Source organism: Vanellus vanellus, assembly GCF_965231255.1.
Source record: "Vanellus vanellus genome assembly, chromosome: 6".
Lineage (NCBI taxonomy): Eukaryota > Metazoa > Chordata > Aves > Charadriiformes > Charadriidae > Vanellus > Vanellus vanellus.
Window position 1 is genome coordinate 28,991,001 of NC_138911.1, and position 11,208 is coordinate 29,002,208.

At 43.9% G+C, this 11,208-nt stretch overlaps 1 protein-coding gene across 1 annotated transcript; it reads left to right on the top strand.

Annotated features, from left to right (window-relative positions):
• The first annotated feature begins 239 nt into the window (after nucleotides 1-239).
• Nucleotides 240-10,924, top strand: VPS18 (VPS18 core subunit of CORVET and HOPS complexes). Its single transcript, XM_082485425.1, has 5 exons — nucleotides 240-395; nucleotides 5,629-5,770; nucleotides 5,963-6,054; nucleotides 6,815-8,685; nucleotides 9,420-10,924. The coding sequence occupies exons 1-5, from the start codon at nucleotides 305-307 to the stop codon at nucleotides 10,146-10,148; spliced, it is 2,925 nt and encodes a 974-aa protein (XP_082341551.1). The 5' UTR covers nucleotides 240-304; the 3' UTR covers nucleotides 10,149-10,924.
• The last annotated feature ends 284 nt before the right edge of the window (nucleotides 10,925-11,208 follow it).

Here is an 11,208-nt window from a genome sequence, read left to right on the forward strand (position 1 = left end):
TAGGCCGATTAGTCATCTTTATTGTATTATTAGGGACACGAAGGTCTGGTCTGCGACTACAGGTGTAACCAACAGCGGCGAAAGTTAGAGAACACGCCCTCCGGCCGCCATTTTGAGGAGGGAGAACCCCCTCCCTCAAAGAGGCTCTCGGCCTGGGGCGCGCTGGGGCAGGGGGGGCGGGGTCGCCGCGCAGGCGCAGTGCGCCACCGAGCGGCCACGTGACGCGGGTCAGCTGAGCGTTGGCGGAAGCGGCCGGCGCGGGCCTGGGCTACCGGTGATCGTTGGCGGGTAGCCGTTAGTGGCCATGGCCTCCATCCTGGACGAGTACGAAGATTCCCTGTACCGCTCCGCCTCCGTGCAGCAGAGCCGCGCCAGCGTGGGCATTCCCCATTCCGGTAGGTGTGGTGCGGCGGCGCCCGGGCACCCCTCTGCCCGCGCCGGTCCCCGGGGACAGCGCGGCGCTGTGACTGCAGTCAGGCCCTGGGCGCGTCGTGTCACCCCCAGCCCAGTGGAGGACTAGGCCCGGTGTCCGGCCGGCTGGAGGTCTGCTCCCACCTTTAGCCCCTCGGCAGGGCCTCCGGGGTGCGGGGAGTCCCCCTGCGGGTTTTGCTGCTGAGAGGGGGGGAGGCAAGGTGGCAGCTCCATAGTCGGGGGCGGAGTGGGGAGTAGGGCATGGCAGGTTGTGAGGAGTGCTTCCAGTAAAAGGTGTATGGCTGTGTTTGTAGCATAACATTCAGCTGTAATTTGTTTTATCGTCGTTTGCTGTGTGGCACGTTTTGATTCAGGGGACGCTTGGTTCCGGGTGAAGCTTAGGGGCGGTGCAGGTTATCTTAGCAAAACTGATGTGCTTGTTATCTGTGGGAGGGCTTCATAAGGCTGTACCTCCTTCTGCAGTGAAGTGGTCTGTATGTGTACGTGAAGTGGCATACCTTTGTAGTCACAAATTATAGCCACACCTCAGCACCATTTGGTTCAGAGCTATGGTAGTTGTCAGAGATCATATCATCGACTTGCTTCCTTTTTTTTTAGCTTTTTCTCCTCTCTGAGGAACCCAGCTGTTACAGCCACAGTATTCGGGCTGTGTGCACAGCTGTGCCTGCATGCAGTTAGTTTCCGAACCCAGGGGCAGTTTAGCAAAGCCTTCATTTTTTAGAGTTGATCCCTTGGGCTGACTACATGATGGCAAGGTTACTGCTGAAGAAGGTTACCAAGAAAGCAAGCTGTATCACTATTGAACTTTTCTGTCAAGGTCTGTGGAGCTTTGGTATACTGTACTCTTTAGGGAGGTGTACTATCAATGTAAAGTAACAGTGTGATGACTGGTCAGTTGTTTCTTTCATGTGAGGGAAAGCAAATAAATGTCAGCTGTATTCCATGATAAATTCAAAGTTTATTAGGTTCAATGACTATTCCCTACTAGATGCCACCTCACAATGTTTTATTGAGTGTGCCACGGAAATGTAGATCATGAGAGGATTCTGTTCTACCTGGTATTGCCATGATAGTACCAGCTGCTATGCAGAGCAGGCATTTTTGAGCTGCAAGTTTGGAAATGCATAGACACGTTCTTTCCGGTTTTTTCCTCATATAGTGTTGTCAGCTGTTAACCTTTGGGGAAACCAGGTTGTGAGCTTTATGTATGTGGTGAGAATTGATGAATTCTGTCATACCATGTATATTATTTGGTATAAATACACAGACAGAACTACTCTGAGTCTAGGTACTGAAGTAGCTATGTTCCCCGTGTTTGTTTTAACGTGCATAGTTATTTTGTTGTGTAAAGATAGATAAAGAATAGGTGTCCTGAACAGGTGATGTGCAAAACAGTATTCAGACAAGCTGTGTTACCAAAAAAAAATTTTCCAGGGACTCGGCTTTTCTTTTTGACTGCTGCAACACTATCTCCAGTCATGGCTGTCTTAAAGTTGATAAATCTGCCTGTTTGCTGACAATTGATGTTGGCAAAGGAAGTTTGGGAAACTGCTTAACTGCAAAGGCACAGCCTAACCAGGGTTTTAATTATTCTTAAATCAGACAGCATTGGTAATTTTGAACAAAACTTGGGCTGGTAGAAGTTGCATGAATCTGAAATTTAAGCAAATTGATTTTGGAAAAAGAGGCAAGTAAATAGTTAACTTCCTAAAAGCAGTCTTTAAGGTTAGGTTGGAAATTTTGGAAGATGTTAAAACTTACTCCTCTGTTTCAGTTTCAGTTAGTTGTTCCCTATGCTTGTTAAACTGCAGGTACTCTTTGTCAAAGTTGTAGGTAACCAAGCAGTGACACTGTTGCCAACCTGAAGTACTGCAGCATTGTAAACTTTGGGTACTGCAGTTCCAGCATGAAAACACCTACTTTGACCCACTAGACTTGACTGATGTTGGTGAGCTTAGATCTTTGAACAGATTAAAAGCTCTAAGGAAAAATGCAGATTTGCCAGGAAATCAGGGTGGGACATGCTGCAGTGGAATCCCGCCTGAACAGAAGAGTGACATTTGGGTCACGATGAAGGAGGGGACTGTTTGAAAGGAATGCATGTTATAAAATAGACATCTCCTTTGTATAGAGAACTGTAAGTTAAAGAAGTTAATCCTTCTCCTGTTATGGACGCTAGTTAAAATCCTCGTGTTAGTGATTAGAAGCCTATAATTGTTATAGGATTGTTATAATATACTGGATACACTCCTAAAGAGTCCAGAATGCTGGAATCCAATCCATTGGCTTGAACTATGACGGAATTAAAAAACAAAACAAAAAAACAGAAACCCCCCCACCCAAATTCTAAACCCCTACCTGCGTATAGGTGCTAGTTGTTCCCTTTCCTTCCTGTGTTTGGGTTTCCTTGCTGTCTCAGTTAGCCTTGTTTTGCTTACTGGCAATCTGAAAAAAATTCAGGATTGCCTGAATGAATGTGACTTGGTGATCTGTTGGTATGTGGTCTTTCCCATCAGAGTAATTCTTCCTTTTTATAAATATAAAGATGTATTTACATTTATGGGTTAGCTGTAACATCATGTGAATCTGCAGCGTGGGAGCTTTGTCTGCATGTTTTGAACCGCAGTTCATACCAGCAAATTTAAACCATGGCATTACAGCTCCCTAATCTGACATGAAGAACATCTGCTTTGCTTAACTGGAAATAATGGAATGCACTTTTGCGTAAGTGGGTAATGTTTAAGATGTGGATCAATGTGTAAGGAGAAAAACACATGCACTGAGCAAAAGACTGCCTGGTCAGATTGTGGTTGCTTTGTCTGTTCCTGCATGTGCATCTTTCCTCTAAAAGATGAATCCTTTAAAGATTCTGCAGCTGGTCTAGCGGTGAGCCAGAGGCAAGGAGAAGGCATTGGTGGAATAGGCAATTAAAGGATTCATAGTGTTAGCAGGCTGCTTACCACTACTACACTGGCTTTTTAAACAGCAACAGGGCTGAAATTAGAGTTTTTCAGGATAATTTGAGGGAGGTTATAGATATTGAGTGTGCTTTGAAGTGGTGCTATTAGTCCCAGTCTAGAGAGTGTCAATTTATACTCTTTAGGATGGAAGCAGTCTGTTTCCCCTGAAATACAATCCCAGGTTTCTTTTTGCTTTAAGTTTACATCTTCCTGGTTAGCTACTTTGGCAATGAATGGCCTTAACTTGCTATAGCTCTTTTCATTTTTAATCTTCCTGTCCAGGTTAACTGCTGCATGGATCTGCTTGCTTTCGAAATCCTTCACTCACACGTGGAGCAAAGCAGATGGGTTAACCTAGCAATGTATCAACCTGTCTTGCTTTCTAGCTTGAGGTAGTGTGGTCAGACTGAGATCCTCTGCTGTTTTCTTCGTCAGAGAGTTATGTAAGACTTTGTGCGTATGGGAAATTGTCACTGGGAAAACTAGTCTCATGGGACTGATATGGATGAAACTTTGTGATAAGATCTGTTTGTGGATGCACATATGTTCCAGGATTTTGCTAATGAGCATCATCACTTGGTTTTGATTTTATGTGACTGCCTTTTTATTTTGTAGTTCACTGATGTGTCTGAGCTCATTTGTAGTTTTTTTGCTGCCTCACAGGAAGACTATGAAGAGTGTTGTCCTCATTTAAGAATAGAATGGCACAGTCTCTGCAAGTCCCGGGTTTTGGGGTGCAGAGGTATATCATCTTCAATGAAAACGAAAGCTGTCATGTTGCTTCTCTGTTCTGCCACATGGTGTTACAAGTTCACCTGTCTTAAAAGTTTTGGTTTGTTCACCACTTGCCTATGGCTGGGCTTTTCCCTTTGTCATAGCCAAAGGAATGAGGTTGAACTGCATCTTGTGTTTTGCCCATCTGCACTGAAGATCATAAGAGGTTTTTAGAGCAATAGATTTCTAAGTTTTATTTATTTGTTAACATATTTCTCCAGAAGTATGTCACTTCCCTCAAGTCAGACCTTACTTCTCCATTCTCTGCTTTTCCCACCTAGATGTCCTTCATAAGTAATCCCTCAATGTGCCTTCCTATGGATGCCACATTTCCCAAGCTGGTTAGAACTAAACTGTCTAGCTGAATACTTAATTAGTTGCATGAGCTAACTTGTTCTGGTTGTACACACTCCCATTTTCAGTTCATTGATTTGTCAGGTTTGCTTGGCTGGGCTTAAAACACAACATGTGTCCCGTAAAGTGGCCGTGTCTTGTCAAACTTCAACCCTTAACTCTAACCTTAACTTAATTGTGCATTTCTTAGGATTCAGGCATGATTTTCAAAAGGATGTGAGGATTAGGTTAGTCTAGTTCCATCTTGGGATTCACCGTGAAACAGTAAACCAGTCTGAATGGGGTTTGGCTCAGGAAGCAATTTATGCCAAGATCAGAGCATTGATTCAGCAATCACCAGGTCTTGGTTATTGTTTTGGCTCTAATAAGTATTTCGCATGACTTCCAGCAACAACTGGAAAGTTGCAATTAGGATAGCGTTATGGTTGGTAAAACAGGCGTCTGGTAAAAGCATCATTGTGACTGCCAGCTGTGTTCTCTGCAGCAAATAATCCAACAGACTCCCCTCTATGGTGAAGTCTGCTATGTGGATACAAAAAAACCCAACACGGCTTTAAAAATAGCTTCAGCTTTTGAATGATGAATGTCAAGTATTGTAGCTCATTCAATTCCAACATGGAATAAGAGAAATATATTTCAGTTAACACCACAGTGGTCTCTTGGGTAGCTTGTATGGGAGTGTCAAACCAGAGCCTCCTTTGTGTCTTAAGTAATACCAACCATTCTTTCCTGTCTTGAACAAATAAACTGTCAACCAAGGAAAACAAATTGCTTTGTCATTCCACTCTTGTGTTCAGCTTTTTATGCAGTTTATGTGACAGTTTTGTGGCTTCCCCTGGAATTCAGTCTGCTTTCAAATTAATGCTTGTGACAAGTTTGCAGTTCTGTGACAAGACAGTAAAGTGTATTACTACTTTTCTCTCCTGTTATACGTATCTATATGAGTGCTGCGCTCTGTGTTCATGCTGCATGCAGCACACTCCCTTTTCAGTAAAATTCAGAGCAGGTGATGATCCTTCTAGTCTCTTAGGTTAGATTTGGATGTAGTGTGGGATTGTTGCGGGTTTTTGTCTCATTTTAGTTTTAAGTGTTCATGTTCTTCCTCCAGGATATGTGAATGCACGACTGGAGAAGGAAACACCGATATTTAACAAGCAAAGGATTGATTTTGCTCCTCCAGAGAAAATTAACAGCTTGGTGGTCTCGTCTAACCAGCTCTGTATGAGCCTTGGAAAAGACACCCTTCTCAGGTAATGCTGCCAGAGACCTGAAGTTACTGGTTGTTTTCCCCTGCCTTTTTTTTTTTTTTTTTTTCTTAAGTTGTTAGAGAACTTACAATAACAAACTGGATAAGAAGCCATGAGCCCAGTATGGAAAACAGTAAGCAATTACGCCTACATGAACTTTTGTTGGAAGCATGCTTTCATGGTTTCTCTTTGCAGGATTGATCTTGGGAAGCCAGATGAACCTAATCAGGTAGAGCTGGGACGCAAAGATGAAGCCAAAGTCTACAAGATGTTTTTGGACCACACAGGTGAGGCAATAGACTACATATATTTACAGACAGTGGTTGGCAGCAGATGCAATTGAATGTGCATAACAAGCACTGGTGAAGGAGCTCTCTTTCTGTTGTGTAAATAAGAGCAGGTGGTTCTTCTGTGGGCAGAACTCCATTGCCCAGGGGTCCTGCCTACTGATTTGCTGCTGTGCTATTAGAAAAACACTAGCTTGTTGTGTGTATGTTGTTGCTTTTGAACTCTCTGAAATGAACACATGCAATTAGGCTGTTCTGAGCAAGGCCTCTAAAACCAGTAAAAGGAAATTTTTGCAGTAGCCCTGTGGTGTATGTGTTTATATAAGAATTTCTAAAAAAGACTGGAAAACATTTGCAGCTCACTGTAGACTTGACTAACTTTAAAAAACAAACAAACAAAAAAACCCAAACAAAATTTTGGAAAGAGATGCTCATATCTGTCACCAGCTGCCAGGGGTAGGAGAGAACTCTGGGAACTGTTTATGCTTAGAACACTTATTGAAACAGAATACCTTCTTGCTGAAGCATGTGGGACTAGTAATTTAAGTTTGTAACACATGGACTATCGTTCTGATCCAACATGGAAATCCCCCACCTCCTATGAATGCCTGGGAAAGTCTTGGATTTAGTATGTTGATATCGGCGCTTATCAAATGTGATTTTAGAATTAGGGATTAGAAGCCTCAGGAATTTGGCTTGCTTAGGCACAGTCTTAATTTGTTCTCTCCTTCTCCTTCCTATACCCCTCTCCTGTTGGCAGGCTCTCATCTCCTGATTGCTCTGAACACCAGTGAATGCCTTTACCTGAACAGAAGTGTTCAGAAAGTGCGAGCGCTCTCCCGCTGGAAAGGCCACTTGATTGAAAGTGTGGGCTGGAACAAATTTCTTGGTTCAGAGACCAACACTGGGCCTATCCTGGTGGGGACAGCCCAGGGGCAGATCTATGAAGCTGAAATATCTGTCAGCGAGGGAAGCCTCTTCAGCACTAATCCTGACCAGTACTTCCGACAGGTCTACACTCTGGAGGAGGAATCGGGACCTGCCCCAGTCTGCTGCTTGGAGATTGAACGAGGGATAGAAGGGAAATTTTTTATTATAGCCACTACTCGAAAGAGGCTCTTCCAGTTTGTTGGCAAAGTACCTGAAGGGATGGAACAGCAAGGCTTCAGCTCCATATTTGCTATGCATGCTGACCATTTGCCCAGCTTCCGGGAATTTCCGGCCAACTTTGGTTTCAGTGAGATAGCCTTTTACACCCCAAAACTGCGCTCGAACCCACGCTCCTTTGCCTGGATGATGGGAAATGGTGTTTTATATGGTACGTTGGATTATAGCCGTCCTGATTCAATTTTGAGTGATGAACGGGTCTGGGTTTATCCTTCTGATATTGACATAACTGTGAACAAGCCAATATCCATTGTACTTACCCAGTTCCACTTCCTGTTGCTGCTGCCTGATCGAGTGAAGGCTGTGTGCACTCTGAATGGGCAGGTTGTTTTTCAAGATCTGTTCCTGGAGAAGTTTGGCTTACTGACACGCATGATCAAAGATCCTACAGTCCAGCAGATATGGATCCACACTGAGAAAGTAGTGTTCCGCTACCACGTCCAGCGGGAATCTAGAGATGTGTGGAAGATGTATATGAATATGAACAAATTTGATTTAGCCAAAGAGTATTGTAAAGACCGTCCAGAGTGCCTAGATATTGTGCTGGCAAAAGAGGCAGAGCACTGCTTCCAAAACAAGAGGTATCTAGACAGTGCCAAATGTTATGCGCTGACCCAGAACTACTTTGAGGAAATTGCCCTTAAGTTCATTGAAGCCAAGCAAGAAGAGGCCCTGATGGAGTTTCTGATTAAGAAGCTAAGTAACCTAAAGCCTTCTGAGAAGACACAGACCACTCTGCTGACCACGTGGTTAACAGAGCTGTACCTGAACTGGCTAGGTATACTGGAAGGAGATCCCTCACAGCGAAATCTTTATTTGGATACCCGGGAGAAGTTTCGCACTTTCCTGAGCAGTCCTAAAAACAAAGAATGTCTATTTAATAACCGGGCATCTATTTATGAGCTGTTGGCAAGCCACGGGGACACAGAGCACATGGTCTACTTTGCAGTCATCATGCAGGACTACGAGCGTGTAGTAGCTCACCACTGCCAGCATGATGAGTATGATGAAGCTCTAAATGTGCTGTCCAGGCACAGAGACGAGAAGCTGTTCTACAAGTTCTCTCCGGTCCTCATCCAGCATATTCCCAAGAAGGTAGTTGATGCTTGGATTTCTATGGGCTCTAGACTGGATGCCAGGAACCTCATTCCAGCCCTTGTTAACTACAGCCAGAGTGCCAGCACCCAGCAGATCAATGAAGCCATTAGATATATGGAGTTCTGTGTCTATCAGTTGGAGGAAACCCAGCAAGCCATTCACAACTACCTGTTGTCTCTTTATGCTTTGTGTCGGCCAGACTCGCTACTATCATACCTGGAGCAAGCAGGAACCAACCCAAACAGGATCCACTATGACCTGAAGTATGCATTGCGCCTGTGTGCAGAGCATGGGCACCACCATGCATGTGTCCATATTTACAAAGTGATGGAATTATATGAGGAGGCTGTGGATCTCGCCTTACAGGTATGTGTGTGTCTGTGCATGCATGCTATGATATAATCGAATGTAGCTTCTTCAAGTTATCTTGAACAACAGAGCATTGAGAGGAAGTGGACGGACTCATCAGTATAGGAGCAGTGCAGCTATGTCTGGGAAGAAAGACCTGTCTCTGTTAACATACTTCTGTGCTTTCACAATTGTTTTAAGGAGACAGCTGACCGTGACAAGCCATAATTGAGGGTAGGGGCATGGAAAGTACAAGGGGGAGTACTGTCTGAAGCTCAGTCTCTAACATAAATTACCTTTAACATAGCTGCATTTATGCAAGACTTGTATAGCTATTGTTCAGGGTACTAATTACTTCCTATTCCTAGCTGTGATAATTATCACAGAAGAATGCCTTTATCAGCTTAGTCTGAGCTTCAGGGAGATGTAGGATTTTTTTCTATTGTCATTGTTATGTCTTTACTGAAATTTGTGGACAGCAAAGATACTGTAAAGTGGATTTGCCCTTATTGTAGTGCTGGGCTTTGTTCTCTGCTGGGTAGCAAGTAAATATTCAGGGAGGAATACCGGTAGAGAGGAGAGGTGTTTGACATGTAAACAAGGAGCAGGTCAGTAGTGGAGTCCTAGTCAATGAGATAGCAACAGAAGTTTTCTGTTAATGCCTCCTATAATGAACATCAGGCTTTGAAGTTGAGTGGTGGATAAACAAAGATGGAAGCTTAATTCAATTTCCTTGTCTGTCCAACTTCTAGGTGGATGTTGATCTTGCCAAGTCCTGTGCAGATCTCCCTGAAGATGATGAGGAGCTCCGGAAGAAGCTCTGGTTGAAGATTGCTCGCCATGTTGTTCAGGAAGAGAAGGATGTCAAGAAGGCAATGGCCTGTCTCTCCAGCTGTGCCCTGCTGAAGATTGAAGATGTTCTACCATTCTTTCCAGACTTTGTCACTATTGACCATTTCAAGGAGGCGATCTGTAACTCCCTGGAGGACTACAACAAGCACATTGAGGAGCTGAAAAGGGAGATGGAGGAAGCCACACAGAGTGCCAAGAGAATCCGAGAGGACATCCAGGAAATGAGAAATAAGTATGGCTCTGTGGAGCCTCAGGAAAAATGCGCTGCTTGTGACTTTCCACTTCTAAATCGCCCTTTTTACCTTTTCCTGTGTGGTCACATGTTTCACTATGACTGTCTTCTCCAAGCAGTTTTCCCAAACCTTCCTGCCTACAAGCAAGCAAAACTTGAAGATCTTCAGAAGAAGCTGGCAGCTAGCAGTCAGCCTTCCAAGAGCCACCATCGTCCCAAGGACACAGATACCATTAGCTTGGGAAAGGGGCAGCAGAGCCGGGAACAGATCAAAGCTGACATTGATGATATTGTGGCAGCTGAATGTGTGTACTGTGGTGAGCTGATGATCCGCTCCATTGACAAGCCTTTTATTGATCCCCAAAAGTATGAAGAGGAGATGCAAAGCTGGCTGTAGTTTTCCAAATCTGCAACTGTCAATGGACCAGTGTTTGTTCACAACTTGTGAAGCTTCCGTTGTGGGAGTATAACCTCCAGAAGCAGGAACACAGTGGCTTCTGTGGAACTCTAAGGAAAGAGTAGTGGGGTCTTGTTATCAGGATTACAGTGAACTAGTCTTGAAAAATGGGGACGTATAGCTACGGCTGTCTAAGAACTTGAACAATAGTTAGAGCTAACCTACTGGAATATATTTAGCAGGTGTTTGCTGCTTGCAGTTCTTCTGAGGTTCTTGGTGTGAAGCTAATGGAGTGCCTTGTCGTCCAGAAGGAATTGGGAACAGCCTGTGATTTGTCTTCCCTGTTGTGTGGTATTTGTTTTGGTGAAGACGAGCTTAAAGGGAAAGGTAGTGAAGAACACTAAGCAGTGTAGCCTTCATTCATCACTTTCAAAGCTAGAATTGCCTTCTGTTTCCTTTTTGCTGAGAGTCTATAACCACATACATGGAAAAAACACGAAAGGACAAATTCTGTTGCATATATATTTTGTAAATATCATGCTACACAAATACATGTTTCTACACAATGTAACATAAGAATGTGTATGATTCTCAAGCAGGAGTGTCTCGTAATACACTTAAGTCATTTGCCTGCAATTCAAGGTGTATAATTTTTTCCAACAAGCTTTATGGACAAGCCCATACATTTGAATTTTCTCTAGGTACTGTTTCTGGCAATACTTCTAGCCTGTTCACCTCCCTCTCTCCATCCTATTTCTACTAAGACTGTCTTTCTGTAGTGGGTCTTGGTTTTGTCTTCACCCCAAACCAAAATTGATATATGCAGTAGTAATGTTTCAACTGATACTCTGCAAGCAGGAACACAGCCTATTCTTATTGTCCTGCTGTGGTCCTCTTCAAGCTGTGCTTGAGCACTTGACTAGAGATCTAGTTGTAGGTTGCCTCAAGGACAGACTACAGAAAAGTTCTGTTGGTATGAAATTTTGCTTTGCCATTTGAAGCCAGTACCTCATGACCAGGCAGTCTTTTGCCTTCCTGACAGTATTTGGTACTTTCTGGA